Source organism: Apostichopus japonicus, chromosome 6 (genome assembly GCF_037975245.1).
Source record: "Apostichopus japonicus isolate 1M-3 chromosome 6, ASM3797524v1, whole genome shotgun sequence".
Taxonomy (NCBI): domain Eukaryota; kingdom Metazoa; phylum Echinodermata; class Holothuroidea; order Aspidochirotida; family Stichopodidae; genus Apostichopus; species Apostichopus japonicus.
The window spans coordinates 1,696,982-1,718,468 of record NC_092566.1 but is presented as its reverse complement, the minus strand read 5'-3'; the positions used below and the strand labels follow the sequence as shown (position 1 = coordinate 1,718,468).

The following is a 21,487-nucleotide window of genomic DNA, read 5'->3' as shown; positions in this document are numbered from 1 at the left end:
TTTTTCAATACCACTGCGGTATCATTGCATTATCTCGTTGTATTATACACTATACGATGTCATGCGGAACCTTTATTCGACTGTTTTAAATTCTTGGGGTCAATAAAGATAACCTTTGACCTTTCACTTAATTTCGACAAGACTGAAAGTGACTCCTAAAGATTTACCCCCATGCATCATAAATTCGAGAAATAGCATACGTCTTAAGACATAAATACGTATATTTCATCGCAAGTATCATCTAAAGATTACATTTTTTTCGCATGCCCATTTGGAAACATGAAACCTCTTATTGCATGGACTGTTTCCATTTTCAATTTATGTTCACTGAAACTTATTCGGGACCTTTCGCTTTGGCGTCATTTATGTATATATGGGAGCACACTTAGGTCATACACCAATGTAAACGCTTACTTCGTGTTTGATAATGTATCACTTTTAACTGATTTTGAAGAATGATCAGAACAAAGTTGATTCTAGTAAATGGTTATTAATTCTAAACGGTTATATTGAATATTTGAACGAATAAGATTGAAATTTGAAACCTATGAGGTTGCAAGAGCTTTGGAATAATCCAGTCCTATATGCACCGTGGAATTTCATGTTATTCATTAACCCAACAAACGTAAAAATTTCCATTTTAAATGATGAATTTATACACTGGAGACGATTGCGGATATGGTGATGACATCGGGATGATGATAGGTGGAGGAGAGGGAGATTGCTAACCGTCCTTGCCCCACCCCAACCCATGGGTAAGTCCCCTTTCTAGTGCCCAGTAAACTGAGGAGGTTCTAATAGAAATATGTAACTAAACATATGCGGTGGAAAAGAGTTCAATCGGAAGCGGAAGGGAGGAGGGGAGGGGGTTGGCACATAAGCTCCCCGTGGCATTGGAACACGTGACGTTTATTTGAGGGGTCAACCTAAAAGTTACCTCAAAAGTTCACACCACAAACTTCCGAAATTGGATGCTTTTCAACAAAAGGGTAATTTTAATAAAAATATATACGTTATATATGTTTAATTTAAGAAATGGAAAATGGGCACATATAATTATGAAAAGCGTCACTTTTGAGACTTTTCACCAACCTTGGGAGGGAGGGACACGTTCGTCCTATTTCACTCCCCCCCCCCCACTCTCAACCTCACCCCCTCCCAACCCTAGCTACGTCGACCTTGTAACACTATGCTAACATTGAAAATGCCACGGAAATAAGGGATCGCTTTTCGATCATCTTTTTGAGAAATGTCCACGGCTATTATGTTGGCAAGAAATCACCTCTCTAAGAAATGGTTTCCCTTTAGGTCTCCATTTTCTCTCGGACGTGCCTCTCTCAGTTTCACCCAACCCCTTGTTCGATCTCATTTCCTGACCACTCATTGTTTTAAATCGATTAGTGGGTAACTTGAAGATTATCACTAAAGTTGATAAACAGCAACTCCTAAGAAATAACAGCAAATGCTCTCATGGAACAAATTTGCAAATTGAAAGAAAGCCTTTTCCTATAAAAGGATTTTTTTCTGTTAGCCAAAAAAAAAATTGGATTTTCAGACAGAAGTACTCGTCCAGGGAGTTGCGTTCGAAATAAAAAAGATCGCTCCAAATATATATAATAAAAAACAGACAAAAACGCGGCTGTTAGAAGGTTTTTACAGACGCGATATCTTAGTGATTTGTCAAAGTCAGAGAGAGTGAGAATAATGAAAAGAAATAAAACGCTGTGTTAGATCAGTTTACAAGGTGATTATAAAGATGGTCATTGGCTGGAATTAAATCAGACACTAACCGATACAATCCTTAAAATCCTCTTCTTAATTTGATTGTGACTAGTAAGAACTCTCACATGAATAGTAAAAAACCCGATCTAATCTTATAACCCTTTTTAAAATTGATGTGATGTATTTTCTCTGATGAGGTTAGGACGTATGGCGTAATACGAGTTGTTAGGGGCCCCCAAAAGTGAGAACGTTTTCTAAAAAGGCGGATTCGTTTTGTATCTCAGACGGTAAAATCATAATCTGTGTAGGTGATATTTGCAATCGATGACATTGCACTATAGAGACAATTTTAACTATCTTTATGAATCGTTCGCGTCTGCATGACGGAACAACAGTTTGTTTTTTTTTTAGTTAAAAAAAAAAAATCTAGTCTAATTTATGGAGTGCTTTTACCAATTATATAAGTATATAACTTCTCTTGTCTACTCAAAATCAGTGTTTCCTATTAATAATTACAACAAAATATATAAATGTGCCCTAAGTACCAATACTTATTCGAATTAGTCTCGTTGCGTCGAAACGAACGAAATTAGAAACAAATGTTCCGGTTTCTCGTTTTCTTTTTGTAAAGCATTATACTTACATGAAACATGATTTTCTGTTCTAATTTTAATATTTTGCAAAATTCCAGATGTAAATTGCTATATTTTATATCACCTGTATGGTGGCGTGTTATTATTTACTTTGAATGAACTTAAAGTTTGTTATATTTTGAATCTATTGTTTACTTAATTTTGATTATAACAAAGCCACGCACAACAATAGAAAGAAGTTAAAAGGAAGGTGAACAAAGCAAAATACTAAAGCAAACCGAAAACCGAAAACAAGAGATCAAACAAACAAACAAACAGAGAACAAAAACTAAAATAAACAAATAAATGAATAATTGAATAATTGAATGAACGAACGAACGAATTAATTAATTAATTAATGAGTTAATAAATAACAATTACAAGAAAACAACATCTATACATACGTTTACTCTATGGTATTCACATCGATGTCAATGTTTGTCAATTTATTTGTCTCATCATCGTATAGCAAATCTACACGATTACAAGTTTTCAAAAATATCAAAAATGACGCGATTTCCCCAGAGATTTCGGATTGACGTTATCATCATAATAGCATCGTAAATGTATAGAGACCGGTAGCTGTTGTCAAAATAAAAGCCTTAAATTATAATTTCTAATTATATATACCGTGAAAGCAAAAACTGATTATTGCTTCTTCACTTCATTGTTCAGGTAATTATCCATTTATTATCTTAAATTTAAAATGATGTTGCCATCATCATCATTATCATCATCAGCTCTCTCTTGCTTATTTTCATCTTTGCCATATTGTAGAAACGTTTTCTCATCTGTGATAATTGGACGGCTAATAACGATTACAATAACTGACTGCAATATAGGAAACACAACAAGCGTCGTTTTATCACCCCCCCCCCCCCTCCCCTTCAGATCGTTGAAGTTTCCTTCGAAGAATATAACGGTGATTGATTAAACACATTAAGCAAATTTTGCCTGTAGGGAATTTATCGTTAGTCCGTACTCACCGTGAAAATGTCATTACTATAGAACAATTATTTTCAAGCCATTTTGCTTTATAGACTAAAATCGATAATGGCTGTGAGTTCCGCATCGTTTCTTGCTTGTCAACAAAAATCATTTTACATTTTATCATTCATTATCGCAACTTTCTTTGCTGTTTTATTTTCAAAAATTAACCGTCTGCATGGTGTAGCAAAGCTTTTCCACCAAAAAAAAAGAAGAACAAAAATAGAAAGTAGTTAAAGTTGGTCAGGGGTAAAAAGATAAAATACGAAATAAAGCATGAATTATTTGTTATGACATTGCAATTTCAATCGAGTCCAAAATGGACCGTTCTATTATTTCTAGGTTATAAGTCACGATGCATTTTTTTAATTTTTTTTTTTTTTACTTTCTTTGAAAAAGGTGACTTTTCATATTTTCATCATCATCATTCTTTTCGTGACTTTGTGTATACTCTTTTTTACATTCAATTATCATGGCAGGTAAAATACATAAACATTCGGCTTAACGTTGTTTGTGTGTTTATCTCGTAATAAAAACCCCACCCAATCCTCACCCAATGAAAATGTTAACTTCCTAGAAGAATTATGAGTCAACATAATGTTTACCCCGTATACAGGATAAAGTTCACTTCACGGCATCTAGGTTATAAAAGTGCACTGAAGTTCCATCCAATTGAAACTATACACTATACGGAAAAGCATTAGTTACTGAACTTCATTATATATGGATGTATATATATATATATATATATATATATTATATATATTTATATATTATTTATTAGTTATTACTGTATTATAATGTATACCAAACTATCCCTTTTAAAGAGACCAGGCAAATCTTTTCGCCTTTCATGGTTTCACACTGATTATATTTTCACAATATCGAATGTTTCAATGTCCCATTAACCTACTTAGAAGGTCATAAGCCACTTCCACTACATAAAAAGAAAAGAATAATCGACAGCTATTGGTATAATGAATGTAAACGTTTTAGCAAAACTGTACTAATAACCCATTTAACAACATAAAAAATTCAACATTCCAACTATTACGAACAAATGAATGAAATATTAACCAAATTGCATACATTATACACATTAAGTTATTATATGAATCACCTTTGGAGAATATATATATATATATAAATATATATATATATATATATATATATATATAGATATATATATATAGATATAGATATATATATAGATATATATATATAGATATAGATATATATATTTATATTTTATAATTTATTTTTAAATTGGAATTGATTAGTACATGTATTATTGTTATTTGTTGTGTATACACTTCTTTATAGAATGTCTGTGGAAACAAAGAAGGGAGGCGCGTGTTCCCTAATAAATATTTAAATGTCTAACTTTGGTAATACTAGGTCCCCTAATTATGGACTTATTTTGAAACAAAATAGTTATATAACTTGCAGAAGTATATTCCTTCCATAAACTTTTTAATAGTTTACTGCAGAACATATTTGTATTTTGCTTTTTTGCAATGCGTTTCCTATACCATCCTATTCTAACAAAAACAAACGCACTATTTACACCTCCAAAGTCACTACAATTCTAAAAAAAAACATCTTTTTCTTTCTTTAAGGTACCCCATTTTAATCAAATTAAATTGTAACCCCACCTGCCTGCATCTTAACAGTTCTAAACGGCAAACAGTCATGAACAATTATCCGTTGAATATTCATGAGAAATAATTACTTTTCCCCCCTTCTATAAGTATCGTTGACTCTCATAATCATTTCTGCTCTACAAATCATTTGGACTCGCGCAGATAAGAAACTCGCTTCGTGTTATCGCTTAGCAACAAAATTCAATTGAAACGCGTAATTGTAGTTAGATGCAATTACAGGTGGTCTCGAGCGAAATAGCGTTCACAAGTATGCAACAGATATACTCCACAGCTTGACGCGCGTGCTGCAAGCTGAGGTATAAAGCATTTGGCGCGAAAGAAAAAAAACTACACACTGTTATGTTCGTCGCACGTAGTTGACTCATGCAACGAGAAGGACTATCTTAGACACGTCGCATTCATCCGCATATGATCATAACTTAGCCAGTTATTTTATAGGAAAGTTTACTGTAACAAAAACGATTGGTTATCCATTAAAATACTGATTTACTGGTTATCAGGTCTCAGAATTTTCAGCGTACCTTTTGGAAAATTTAGAACAACTGGTAATTTATTGAGCGGTTTGGCGGAGAAGCGGTTAATATCAACTTTTTACCGACGATATAAGTTCTCGAAATATCCATAAACTATTGAGCTGGATATCTTTCCTTTTATTAAACAGACCTTTGGGAAATGGTCTAATATCGAAACAATTTTCATCTGCAGTTGTTAACATTTTATTAAATCATCAGAAAATATTATTCTGGGACATTCATTAGAGGAAGGATACATTGATCGGGGGACAGCATGTATTGCTACCACTGTACCACGGGGCACCCGCGATCCTCATGTATCGGAGAGGGGTCAGTCGGAGGAAATTGCACAAATACCAATAGATGTAAGTATAAAACAAACCTATTATTTGCTCTATTACGTAACTATATAATTATCTTTGACAAATAAGCGCAAAACTGTATGTTGTTTGAAATGAATGCGTTCGATTCACCATGGCGGTTTTTACGTTTAAAATATTCATTAAAAACAGTTCAAACGAATGGGATATCTTAACGAAACCTTTACAAGTGGAGAAAATTATAAACACTATAATTTTTTACATTTTCAAATCTGTTGAGAATTAAAAGGTAAAGCCTTTAGGCTTACAATGCTTAAGTAAATAGTGGGCCATATATTTCAATGTTGTTTTTGCTATAAACGTGTATATTATTGAATGCGTTACAAGATTTTAACAAAAATTATATATATAAAAGTAGCAGGTATTCCAGGTAACTGTCGTAAATTTGGCATATCCTATTACACAACACCCACGTCACGCAGACTCAAATAGTTGCTATAGGCTATTTGTAAACCTAATATTTGGAGATCAGCTATATTCGCCCAAATGGCATTAGAACTAGTATCCACCTTGAAAAGTTGAACGAAATTACTTTAAGCTTAATATCTTCTAAAAAAATTAATCATTCATATAAAGTCAATAAATCACGTTGTAGTTAATGTTTCCTTGCATTTTCCGAATCTTACGTTTCACCACCCCTAACCCCCCCCCCCCCCCATCACCTCCTCCTCCTGACTGCTCCTCTCACCCTTTCCTTTGTTGATATCGTGCTTATCATCCTATACCTTTCTTTACTCAAAGGCAATCAAAGTCCAACTTAGTACTGATGCATAGATATCAATACAGTTTGTATATAGACCACTGTGTGTGTAACTAATACACAAAAGCAAACAGGACAGAAACGGATCGACGAATTTATGATAAGAACCGCCTTCGTTATCAGACTCTTTTTCTTTCTTTTTTGTTTTTTACCTCTTTTTTTTCGTCCTTAAAATGTCACCCTTGGCTATCTTTTACACAGTTTCCTGAGATTTAATCCTTAGGAGCAAGCTACAAAGCCTGTTTTCTCACGCATTCTATGATTGATGCGTCCCACGATGACCATCAATTTGCAATTCTATATGGCAAAACGCTTCGTGCCTGAATTCCTGTGTATACATGGCCCTAATTAAAATCGGGATAAAACCCGTTGGACTTGTTTGCCAATTAATATTGTATATGAAATACATTAGTAGGAGATCAAATGTATTATCGAACGGGTTTTTTGCTTCTTTCTCCTTGTTTCTGCAAAAACCTAAAATACCAAATTCTTACATGGTCGTGCGTTATATACCGGTAAGACTTATGACACCTTCTAGAGATGAAATCAAATTAGCGATGTAACCTGAGCAGTATTGGTGTGTTTTTGCTTCTTTTATAAGGTTCGTAAGAGGACATCTGTGATTTGTTAAGCTCTGACGGCTATGATTATCTCATTAATTGGGGGAAAAAAAATAAAATCTTGATTAAGTCACTTTTGATATTCTACACTTTTGGGCAAAAATTGGGTACACCATGGAATGTCTAAAAAAGGAAACATTTCAATAACGACGAAGAAAATGAAAAACAAAACGAGATTGAAGTTAAAATATCTGGATTGATAAATTTATGATTTGTTTTTATTTTAACAATCACAAACTCATAGATTAATATTGGTTTAATTAATTAATTATACCTCGGCAGACGAAAATGTCGACAAAGTGTTTTTGTAAGTCACAAAGATTTGTGAAGAATATTTGAACATTTTGGGGTAAAATAAAGAAGCAGAAAACGTCTCATAAAGTGCAGGAAAACATCTAAATAAGATAAAAATAAATTAATATAATATTTAATCAATGAAGGGTTATAAGGTTTCCCAAGTTTGTTTATTTATAATAGTTTTGTTTCCGTAGGCATTGAATACTTAGTTTGTTTATTCTGAGATTCTGAGACGATATTTAAGTTTCCGTTTCATAACCAAACATGATAAGAGTGACAATAATGTTCGTAAAAAATGTCAAAAAGTGGTTCAGAATATTGCAAATAAGTCACAAATATATTTTAGAAAGTACAATTTAGTATAAAGTAATATAATATAATTTCAATTTTCCATAAAATGTAAAATATATGAATTTTATAAAGAATATGCGACATACCTTGAATTTATATATTCCGTTAAATGTAGGATATGTCGCAGAACGAATACATATTTTCGTTGCTTGAAAACATATTAATGAGTATATAACATAAGTCTATTGTCCACAAGAATATTTTACTTTATAGAAATTAAAATTTTATCCTTGAAAATGCATTTTTCTAAGAGATATTCCAGAAACATGGTAATTAAGGTCAATTTAACTAAGAGAGAACGAAGTTAAAATTTAATTTCAACACAGATATTTTAGGTCTTGAAATTTATTTTTTTTTATTTTGGGAAGCACTGGATAATGTTTGGCCGTCATTTTTTTGGTAATTACGGATTAGTGGTTGATTAGATTTTAATTTGGTTAAGTTATGACAAAGTGCTCCTGTATTGTTTAAACCAGATGAAAAATTAATTAGTGCTCAATTAATGATCCTTGACGATTTTAAAACTTTCGTCGCTGAACTACTTCTTGGTATTAACCATGGTAAGCAAAGAGGAAATCGACAAATTTTCAAGCTAACCTCCTATTTGTTTCTTAATTATTTGGAGAACAACTAATTGGTTATCAAGCTAATGGACGTCAATGACTAACAAAGTGAAGTTTAGCATAGAATAGTTCTGACTATTTCCCAAGGCCAAGAAGATATAGCCCTCTTTACAATTTTCAAACAGCGTTTCATTTGCTTGTGATATATCAATTTTCAATGCTATTAGAAACTTAAGCCCGATAACCAAATTAGTTCATGACATTCACTAGTTAAAGACTCGTTTCATAAAATTAAAAAAAGTCGTAAATGTTGATAGATTTCAATTTGCGTTACACAACCTTTCACTGGTACTTACTATAAGACAAATTGTCTTCGCAACGAACTTGATGCCGAGAAACGAAGTAAATCATTAATTTATTGCTCTCATTAACCTAAATTTAATATACAAGAATGTAGGGAGGATGTCTTTTTGGATCAATTATTGTAAGATTAACTTGAGTAATTCACGGTAAACGGTTTGGTAAAAGTGGTGACCAAACACAGTAACAACATTTAAGCTAAAAACAGTGCGTTTTGGGGATGTGCTATAATAACATACAATGAATATTCATGACTCTCGAAAAACGCTTTCTCATCTATATGCAAAGCTTGCACGTGGAGAAAAACATATATAACGAATATTAAAACAAAACTTTTCACATCTTTGACTTTAATCTGGTAATAAATCAAGTTTAAGATTTAATTAATGCTTACCGATATGTAGTTCTAATAACAGTCCCCACGTCCTTATTTCATGAAAAATAAATAATCATAAAATGGTAGTGTTTAAACAATCCTTATCTCATTTCCTTTAGCATGACTTGATTCGGTTCTAATCCTTTTATTGACAGAGCTAAGCAGCAATATATAAACGCCGAACATTATTATATTTTCTATTATTTATTTGGAAGATAGTTTCCCCTATAGCTTTTCGCTCAACCTATTTTTGATAGGAAACGTCACATCAATGAACGGAAAATGCTATTTGTAATTAATCGAATTCCCCACCGTGGCCTTCAAGCGCCATCGGCAATGGGAAGGTCCTCCTCATCTTTTTCGTAATCATAGTTTAATTTCATGAATTATTTAAAGATAATTAAATTTTATTCGACCGTACGTATAAGGTGAAAAAATCTTCGTGCTCAAAACATAATACCAAACACACACGAATACACGCACACACTAATACATATGTATATATATATATATATATATATATATATAATATATAAAACGTATATGGGAAAATTATTACAATACAATAATTCAAACAAATCTTAACGTAAGTAGACAAACTTAAGTTTGGGGTTTTGGTTTCATTTAATGCTTTATTTAGATTTTCTTTTGTCCGTTTTGATATTATTCTCAAAATGAGGTTAGAGGAGGGTCGGAGAGACCAAGAAAACATTAAGAGGTTTCATTGCATGTTACCTCTCGAAGGTGTTTAGTGATCTCAAAGAATAGGTTACGAAAGGAAAACCAGAAGAAGGGATTTGTGACAGGTGAGAAATACTTCACAGTTTAAATGAACGTTGGAAGGTTTTGATTAACCGAAGTATACTTCGATCCAATAGGACAGTTACCTGAGCAAAATTAACATATTTGAAGAGGCTCGTCCGAAGAACACAACAGGAAACACAACACAATATGCTATAGCATAACTGCGACCGTATAATTGCATTCGTAATTGCACTGCTTGTGTATTTCTCATGCACATGCAGCCTATACCAAACTGTGGTTGTGTATATAGATCATAGGCAGTTCAGAATAAACGCCACTCAGTTTTAAATTTATCTGATAAATCGCTTCATTTAAAGTAAACAAAATTGTATAAAAAACAAACTGATTTAAATTTGAGTAAATAACCACGATTCAAAGAATAACTTTGGAAATCGTTATTCCCCTTATCAGACTTATTTTTCTCTTTCTATCTGTCCTTTTACTTATTTTATTATTTTTATGTCCGTTGTTAGGTGGACGAGCCTAACCTTCTGGCATACTCCCTCTGTGCTTTTCACTATTCTTGCACACCTGTCCAGGTGACCGGGCCATAATCACATCAAGCCCCCTCTCCAGACGTTCAAGTCCCCTTTATTGGGTTACAATAATCGTTTTGCAGGCGATAATCTTCTTCGGCAAATTTAATAAGTAAATCTAATTACCAAGGTAAAATGGTAAAGCAAACGTATAGGGAGAGGGAGGTGCAGCGTTCCTATGTTACCCTGAGCAAGCTTGACTAATGTCATAAACATACGCCGTAAATTTGACTAATCACATCAGTTTAATGGCTACGAATGTCACTGCATATCAATCTACGCGCTTGTAGTGTATTTTTGTATCGGAAAAGGAGAGAGAGGGAGAGATGGAGAGAAAAAAGGGAAAAAATGTTTAGAATATTCACTTTGCTCAAACTAATCTCAAAATCTTGGAAGATGAATGAGTTACTCCTTCGAAACGCTTATCCTTTAAAAATTTTTCCCCTTAACCGTTCTCGCTGAGCTGTATAATTTCATTAAATACGATTGGCGCAATCATTTACCCTCCTAGCGCACAGTGTGTATATAGCTCTTCATCACTGCCTATAATATATCCTGGCGCTTAGACTATATCACCAATCAGCCACTACCTGTCACACCAGAATGGAGCACAACGTTTTCTCTATTAAAATAGATGTTTTTTAAAATCTACCACCCACGTTCTGAAATGTTACCTTCATGTCTTCAATGAAACCGTTCGATATTTAGATCATGCGGTCAGAAAGATTATTATAGCCTATCATAAGTGGTTTTCAATACAACTGGGTTAAGTTACCTATAGATATAACCCTTATAATACACACGAACCCTCTTGTTTCAATGCTTTCATAAATTGGGGTAAAAAACAAAAACCAATTGGTATTCTTTATGTATTTCCGCATGATATTTACAGATATCAAAAAGTATGTAAAAGTAGATGAAAATGCCTGTATTTAATTAACTCTAAATATTTATTGATTTGTTTATTTCATCCGAGGATAGTAAAAGGACACATGAGCTACAAATATTTACCGAACGATCTTGAGTACATAGCCTATTATATCCTATAAACCGGTCCCTATATATAGCTGTGCGTGGTTTTGCTTCCAAAAATCACCAGTTTGAAGTTGTCTATAAGTTGGTGACAAATATGCGAAATGATCTACTTTTGACATTGATTTGATTAATTTTAGATTGAATATTCAATTCCAATGTGAAGGAGATATTTTACATTAGCTCCAATGCAATATTTATGCTTACATCGATATGCAAATAATTTATATACATATGAACCTACATATAAACTCACGTCACCGCTGGTCATATGGTCGTCTTCGTCAGTTTTGTGGAGGAAGAAAATTATTGATCATATACCTTCACACACGCGCACCGCACAAAAGAACAATAGGAACGAAAGACAATGGCCTACAGACAATGGTTTACTATACAGGTCGGGTCAAAGACTGTGTTTTTGTATTATAACGAACGAATGTTCTTAATTTTTAAATCTTTAATATAAAGATCAACAGTAATGATTTTTTTTTGCATTTTTTTTTAAATTAAATTATTTTGAAATCGTAAAAATAAGACTTATTGCTATTGTTGACTCCATGTTTTTTTTTTGTGGACTGTATATATCTATATATGGACTATATACTAATATTTAATTAAAATAATTTCAAAGGAGAAGAAAGTCTACGCATGGCTAACCCACCAACTTCAAAAGAAGATTAATAAACTGATAAATTAATTAAAATCATACGTATGCTCTCAAGAAGGGACATAATGAAATATTTTCTCTTCTAAAATTACGACAAAAAAAAATGAAAATTTAATTAAAAAACTTGGCAGAGGTAACGTCGATGACAACTGGGGATATTTTAAGTTAAAAAGGTCAATGGTTCATTTTATGAAAGAATGATAGAAATTCACGTATTAAAAAATCGCGAAATCGCAGCAAATTTTGAATTTGCTCCCCCAAATAAGCATATACCGTAATGTTAAATAAATCACATTGATAGGCACATAATTACTTTGCCTGTCTTACACTTTTGGTTAATTCCACTAATTTAATTATGGTTTTACAAACGGTTAAAATGGGTTCCTGGCTTTGTTTTGGAGTTACCGTTAACTTACAATCCCACCCTACCCCATCGTAACTGACACATAGGCCCTAATGTCACTTACAGCACTCGTTTTGTTTCAAAAGGGAAGCAAACACAGTCATGACAAGCATATACAAAAAATGACGTTGACAATGAAACTAACAGTTATAAGAAAGAGTATTAGTTCATTTTGGAGATTACATGGCTTTTATGTAACTCCATGCATATACAGTCAACTGAAGACTTAAGTAAGTCTAAATTTAAAGTGACATCAATACAGACCACTATTTCTTTGATATTTAATGCGTTCCTTTATCCATTTTTTACTCTCTTTGTTTTCGTCGATGGCGGTAAGATTTGAAAATGTCAACAGAAGATATTTTAAGAAGGATTTTAAGAATAAACTTTTTATATATAATACTGACATTATGGCATTGTTTTGACTGAAAAAAAAACAGTGATTGCTGTCCCCATGGCAATAAAAATAGGAAACTGCAAAGAAAACTAAAAACGTTTCACATTCTAGCCAATCAATAAAATCACAAAAAGGATACACTATTAAACAATACGACAATCAACTGGTATAAGATATTGCAGTACAACATCTCCCGAAAAGATGTTTTTAATTTTCCTTAGCCGTTTGGCGAACAGTGACGTGTACATGATATCAAAGATATGTGTGTGGGATGAGGGGGAGGGGGAGGGGTGGGGTTAAATTATTAATTCCCTGACTGATGAAGGAAGGGGAAAGAACCTGGGGCCCTAAGGAGTAGTATAATTATTCCTGTCAGAACGGTTTAAACACCGACTAACGATTATGATGATGTAAACATCCCCCCCCAACCCTCATTTGCGTATGCTACAGTAGTGTTGGGGAAGTTATGTTCATTGCGGCGTTCTCTATAATATAAGGTGAAGTTAATGGATGGGGTTTGCTTATTCCGTCCTTAATTAAGTTCAGTCGATGACTTGTTTTGTCTTTAAAGTCGTTGTTGACATCTGACAGTTATGTTTTAATTTACAGGGTATGGAAGGGTATAATTTCAAACTTTCTGATCCACCGCCTGCCCGTGATATCATATGAGCCTCACTAACTCGATCTCTTTCGCTCTCTCTCTTCAAAGAATTCATGTACAGTTGTTCATATCACCGAGTTTGGAATAGGCATATGTTAATATTCATAGATATACTGGAAGACCCTGCCCCTTCGTCACCTTGGCGTGATTAAAGTATTCAAAACAGGTTTTTGAGTCACGTGATCTTATTCTCGCAGTTAGGCGTAAAGTTATGGGTAGATCAGATGGAAAGTGGATTTCCATGAACAATAGCAACACAGTCACTGCGTATATATGTCCTTCAAAAATATAAACAAAATATCAACAACAGATATAAACAAATATAAACAACACACTCACTTCGTATATGTCCTTCACAAATAGAAACATTTCCTATGGATGTGTTTGCAAGCGAAAATGTGGATGTGGGTGGAAAGAGGGAGGAATAGAATCAAAGTAGTAAAATAAAAACCATTCTCTCTCGTTAAAAATTGGGGTTAACCGGCTAAATGTTGACTGTTTACATGTTAACAGGTTATTCCTTTATGTTTCATTGTAAACCGATAGTGTCTGGTTAATTAATTGGACCATTAATCGATTAATGAAAACAGGACCTTTTCGGCCATCCCACGAACCCCACCCTACCCCCCGCCACCACACCTCGCTCTGGGTATGCTCTGCTCATGTCTACGTTAATAGTAGCTGTTTTCGAAGTTACGCAAGTCTGTTAGCGATCCCCCCACCCCCCTCCCCCCTATATACCATGAAGTCTTTTATGTATCTAAAATAAGTGGTTACCGTTGGTGTTAAATACCGGCAGTGCAAAGCTACACGTCACGTGTAAGATTCTTATCGCCAAACCGTATTTTTATACAGGTTGACATATCTCATATCTAGCTTCTCAGATCCAGCGGTTTGGCATAAATATTTTATGTTCACGTGTCCATACCCAAAAAGAAAATTGACTACGAGCTTTATAACTTATCTATACCATTCGAGACTAATGTTTAATATATATTTTTTTTAACAAGAATAATAAAACTTGCAGGCATGATAACAATTTACGAGCTAGTCACATCGTATTGTGTTTCTCATTCGTTAAGTTTAATCAGGTTGTCAGGTTTCTTTAAACCGTGCAAAATGTCCATAAGTTTATTATTACGTCACTGACAAAAGAATTGACATAGAGAGATGTGATGTTGATGAATCTACTAATTTCATTGTCTGTTTTGTCTTCTTTTTTTGTTGTCTCTCTAAGATAACACAATCATTCCGTTAACACTCGCCAAGTCCAAACTAATTTATAACTAATTTCACGGCGTACTTTTATATCCAAACATTTCGTCATTAATAATTCAATTTTCGGTGATCATCCATTGGAGGCAATTTTAGACTGTTTTGTGACGGCTTGGAAGGAGCTTTCTCTCTACTTCTTCGCCGGAGTGGAGCAAGCCAAGCGTGAAGAGGCGCTTAAAATATTCAAACTGTTCTATGCGGTGCAACTTCTAGATGCTAATTCCCACCCCAGCCAACCATCCATTTCTTAGTTCTGTGTCCCGCACTCAATTATTCTTTCCCTGCTGAGTTTTTGAACTAAATCTAATTTGGTAAATGGAATTTTCTTCTTTTTTTTTTGTCTCCGAGTCGCAATGGACTTTTCGCCAGAGGTTTTAAGAAAAAAAACATCAAGGACAGAGGGATGAGTCGAGGTAATAGTGTTGTGTGTTTGGAGGCGTAATCAAGCGACGGGCCTTGTGTTTAGAGAGTCTTTTACCGCCATTTTTAACTTATTTCTTTTCTAGGCGTACAATTACAAATGAACCGTAAAGATATTAACGTCTAATTTCACGCAGTGGTTGGAAATAAATTGCACTTGGCGGTTCTTTAAGACGATCTAACAATTGGAGTTTATAATTGACTTTTTTTCCCTTCTTCTTCTCTTGATCATAAAATTGAATGAGTTGTCTTCATTTTTTGATACGATAGATAACACCGAGGAAATTAACCGTTTTGTTTGCGCATTAGCGAGTGTTGTTTACAGAAGGAGAGTGGCAAAATAAGACAGGATTCTCGCCAATTATATGGCTTAAGAGCCTCGATTTAAAGATAAAAAAAAATGTAATAAAATCATATTTTCGATGATGACAAGTTGCAACCCGTAGTGAAACTGTTAAGAGACATTTAGCATTAATAATTTTGCGAGGCTTTATTTTTTCATAGACAGTAAAATTTAATAATGATAATTGTCTGGGTTCGGTGTACTTTGTATATGACCGATTCATAAACACATATGTATTAACGGATGTTGATAATTGGGGCAGTAGGTGAAAAATACGTCGAGGCCTATATGGTAACTCTCTTCTTGCATGTATAAAACGGTAGTGTATGCTAAAATTGAAGGTACCACAAACATAAAGTAACAGCAAATAGAATTATTACATGCTAAAGAATATAAGCAGACAGCGTTAGCTTTTTAACTAAAGAGTATAACGAATGGTAGAATCAATGCTGTCCATTTAAGAATTTCTGAAATTGATACCAGGTTTTTGTATAGGAATATCAAACAGACTGTTGAGTGATAGTCTATACCCTCTTAATTTATTCATAGAACATTTATTTCTGAATTGATTGTGAAGTTTAAAGACGATTCTGATTCAGACTTAGCTCAGTTAGTACTTTAAAGAATAGACGTAGGTCTACGTCACGTGACATGCAAAGTGAAACGCTGCCTGAAGAGCACTCCTAACAGAGACATAGGTCATGGAACCCAAAATAGGTTTTGAATTGGAAGGGTAGAGGGGGGGGGGGCGGTTATACCAATGCCCACCCAGTGGTGGTGACACTGCCCCCCCCCCCGGCCGCGAAGATGTTTTTCCCAAACAGGTTTGCAATTACGGAGTTTTCAACCAATCAGATTGCTCGTGACGACAGCATCATTAATGACCATTGCTTGGAAGTTTGAAGACATACACTGAATCAGAAGAACGATAAGGTCCACAGGTCTTAAAATGTCAAAGCATGAATGGGTTTATTGACGTCACTGAAACATGCGTGGTGCTTAAGCTGAAAAAAATGATATTTGTTGTTGATTGACCTGTGACACTAAGTTAAGCCTAGTTACGGGGTTTCCTTCCAAACGGCCTAACTTCACTTTTAAATGCTTGGAACACATGTTAACCTTACTTATGATACATACGCTACATTCCGTTGGGTTCGTGTTTACGATATCCAAAATTCGTGAGCCGTTCTATTGAAATAGGAATTCGTTTCGTGAAATTAACTTCACCACGTTAGTTCACGAGTCCCGAATGAATATACGCAAAACATGACAGCAGCAATAGTTTGAATCGGTACAGTACGTGAGTGAATTGCGCGACTATAGATTAGGACTCTAGTTAGTCTGAATTTTCCTACGTCTAAAATTTGGAAAATCGTATACGCGAATAATCAAATAATCAAGTTGAACAATTCAACTTTTCTGTTGAATTATATGTATCTCCTCCATTGGGCTAAATCATATATAGAGGAAACTATTGAATAAACACCGTATATTTAGGAGGGAAATATCTCTGAATGGATTTTGGTAACCTCGAAGTGAAGGTTTCAATGATGATGACGTAACTTTTCCGACCAATCATGAGCGACTATTTACAGATAATTGCAAACCTGTTTGGAAAAAAAAAATCGCGGTCCTACGTGCTGGTTATGGCCCAGTCAGTGACCCAGGGCATTGACACTAGTTCGAAACCTAGACTAGTCAACAGTTCAGTGGCGTCACCAGACTTTTCAGTCTGGGGGGGCACAGGGGGGCACCAGCATTTGATGGGGGGCACTTAGGTGGATACGGATCGGCGTCCTGGGGGAGGGGTCTAAGGGGAGGGGGTGCCCCCTCCAGGCGCGGCGGAACGGGAAAATTATTGGGGGGGGGGGCTAATGTGTAGAGACTATCTAAGCGGAGCGCCACCATCGGTTGGCGCGGAGCGTTCAATAAAATTTTGGGTTTTTCAAACCCCCAGATGGCCGGAAACGGCACTTCCCGAGTGTTTTATGCTGCGAATACCTAGCCCTAAAATATGGGTCTCAAGCCTGCAATTTCTCAGATTGCACGTAAAAGTCTGTAAAAACGTTGTAATTTGTATATTCGATGGTGTTTTAAGAGAGTAGCTATTACTCGTAGTGTACTCGCAAAGACGTTTTTGAGTGTAGTAAGGGGATGTTGGAGAACTGGCTGAAATGAAGCAAGTCATTGGCCTAAGACGAAGTTGTGTTGCGCTTACCGGTACTCACACTCACAGCTTCCACTTTTCACGGGGCGTGAAGACGCGGTTGGGGTGACAATGTGGTCTATAGCCAGGGGACGGGCCGAGGGTCGATCCCCCCAGCATTTACTAAAATTATTACACCTATATAGTATACGTGTGCATCGGACAAGTATGCATTGAAAAATGGGCAGATGCACGTTTCGGAGCCTTGGTAAATATTGGGAGGGCTTATCATGCATTTGCCCCCTCAACTTTTTCATTGGGGGGGCTGAGCCCCCAAGCCCCCCGGTTCCGCCGCCACTGCCCCCCTCCCCTTTGGAAAATTTTCGCATACGGAGGATGGGCTAGATGCAAAATGCTGCCACATTTGATGCTAAATTCGATCTGAAGATATCTCCAGAAATTGCTATTTTTGAGGTAATGATTTTAACAAGGCGCAGAATTTTGCAGAGGATATGAACCACATGCTGTCGATATTATGCCTAACCCTATATCAATAGAACCTACATTTGTTGAATTAATGTGTGCATGACCCCCGACTCCTTTCTTGTCCTTCTCGTTTTCGCCCATTATCTATTAAAATGTAACAGGTTCCAGCATCGTTATTGGCTCCTATCAGGGATCTCACCATGCAATCCAAAGTTTGATCACACATCGAGTATGGCTCAGTATGCAGGTGTGAACATTCGCCATTTGTTCCTACAAGCATCTGACCTCAAATGACCTCTGCACCCCCTACACAACAGGGTTAATATATGGGTCCACAAATATAGGCAAGTATGGTGCCTGCGGACCCTCACATTCTCACATTTCGTCAGCTCCTAACCTGTCAATCTCAGACCAAGGCAACATATTGCAGTACCCTCCCTTCTCACAGTCATGTAGCTCGCGAAGCGGACGTGTATATCCGCTGGTATGGCGTGAGCACTGACACATTCAATGTAAATATCGACACCTGTTGTGATGGCGCGGGTTACGACTTCGATACCCGACGTTCAAGGATAAACTTTTTCATTTTTTCGCAGCTCATTTGAAGAAAATACGAATTACTGTGCTTCTTTGTCCTTATGAAAAACCAACTCAGATGATGGGAGTTAAATATAACAAAATATATGTAGGCTATATTTTTTTACCAACCCAAATCTCAGATGGGGGGGGGGGCACTCGGGGGGCACTAGGTTTTCCAGGGGGGCACGTGCCCCCCTGGCCCCCCTTGGCGACGCCACTGCAACAGTTTGTTTGTAAATTCTTAAAATTTTGAGCTTCTGTATATTTTTCATCTAACTCAAATATTTTGGATGGCATGGCAGGACCACTTTAAGTTATGTATATGTTTATGTTATGTAAATGTATATGTTTATGTTATGTAAATGTTAATGTGCCAAATTTATCTTGAAGTGCCTTCTCTTTCTGTCGCTTTGTTTTGCACTGAGAGTATCTATCTATCTATCTATCTATCTATCTATCTATCTATCTATCTATCTATCTATCTATCTATCTATCTATCTATCTATCTATCTATCTATCTATCTATCTATCTATCTATCTATCTATCTATCTATCTATCTATCTATCTATCTATCTATCTATCTATCTATCTATCTATCTATCTATCTATCTATCTATCTATCTATCTATCTATCTATCTATCTATCTATCTATCTATCTATCTATCTATCTATCTATCTATCTATCTATCTATCTATCTATCTATCTATCTATCTATCTATCTATCTATCTATCTATCTATCTATCTATCTATCTATCTATCTATCTATCTATCTATCTATCTATCTATCTATCTATCTATCTATCTATCTATCTATCTATCTATCTATCTATCTATCTATCTATCTATCTATCTATCTATCTATCTATCTATCTATCTATCTATCTATCTATCTATCTATCTATCTATCTATCTATCTATCTATCTATCTATCTATCTATCTATCTATCTATCTATCTATCTATCTATCTATCTATCTATCTATCTATCTATCTATCTATCTATCTATCTATCTATCTATAATTCTATCTATAATTCTATCTATAATTCTATCTATAATTCTATCTACCTATAATTCTATCTATCTATAATTCTATCTATCTATAATTCTATCTATCTATCTATAATTCTATCTATCTATCTATAATTCTATCTATCTATCTATAATTCTATCTATAATTCTGTCTATCTATCTATAATTCTATCTACCAAAGACAACACTGTCGTCAGAAAATTGGGTATATACCGTCAATAAATTTAGTCATTTTATTAATATCGTCAATAAATTTAGTCATTTTATTGCGATGCATGCTGTGACGCTGTCTCAGACATGTTGTCGCTAAACTGTTTTTATAACTCATTATCTTATCAAAGTATAAATAAAACTTTAAAATTCGACAACTTTTGTCAACGATGACAACCAAAACTATTTTGTTTTAATCTGAATCGAAACAATTAGTATCTTTTAAATTTAGAAAAATCTTTTGCACACGACATATTAAAACAAATCATTGAGTAAAAATTGCTCTAATCTCATAAGGTTTCTCCCCCTCTTTTTTCTGATAGTTTTTTGATAGGTTTAATTTCCACGATTTTTTGTCTCCTTTTCCATTTTTATCATTTCCCCCCGCTCAATTCGTCTCCACTTTGGCCCTCATTTACTAGCTGGTTTACGTCTGATTTGAGAAGACTAACCACATACTGCCACAGACATTAGCTTCGACAAGACATTAATTTCCCCCTCAAGTGTGTTGTTCTCTTTTAATTTGATTTACAAAACCCCTCCCTAAAAGGTGTGTAAACAAACCCTGTTAATTTAGTACCCGACAAGCTAGTTATAAACTGCCTGTTTTTCATATCTTCGGGCTCTTGAATGTAACTTAAAATGAAATATTTTACGCTGAAACGATAAGGGCTAAGGTAAATTGGATTAAAAATTTTCAAGAGGCTAATTTCTGCCCGAAGTCTTCGAGAAAATAAGATCACACTTGGGATTGGCTAATGACTTTGAAGGATCACTCGAATGAAGGCGACACTTTCCACATGGTTTCGTCGGAACAGTTATGAACTCAAGAAAAGGAATTATGGAGAAAAGAGTGAGTGAGGGAGAGAGAGATACAGAGAGAGAGAGAGTTGGAGCTTGCAAGCAATAAATTTCAGAGGGTAACTCACCGTTCCTCCCATATGAATGACTGTCTCTGAGATAATTGCATAATAATAATATCATCGCACAGATCTATACCGTCGAAACTCTCTTTTCATTACATATATTATATATATGATATATATATACTAATATCTAAACGGATATGGTACACATCTGTACTGAGTATATATATATATATATATATATACATATAACATATATATATATATATATAACATACATATATATATATATATATATATATATAACATATATATAACATACATATATATATATATATAACATATATATATATATATAACATATATATATATATATACAGCAGTCGGTGTATATTAACGTTTTA

At 34.6% G+C, this 21,487-nt stretch overlaps 1 protein-coding gene across 1 annotated transcript in view; it reads left to right on the top strand.

Annotated features, from left to right (window-relative positions):
• The first annotated feature begins 5,153 nt into the window (after window positions 1-5,153).
• Window positions 5,154-21,487, top strand: part of LOC139968625 (uncharacterized) — a 29,487-nt gene continuing 13,153 nt past the window's right edge. The window contains exon 1 of the mRNA XM_071972814.1: window positions 5,154-5,882. Coding sequence (XP_071828915.1) covers window positions 5,792-5,882 — 91 coding nt within the window. The 5' untranslated portion in view covers window positions 5,154-5,791. The remainder of the gene's footprint in view (window positions 5,883-21,487) is intronic.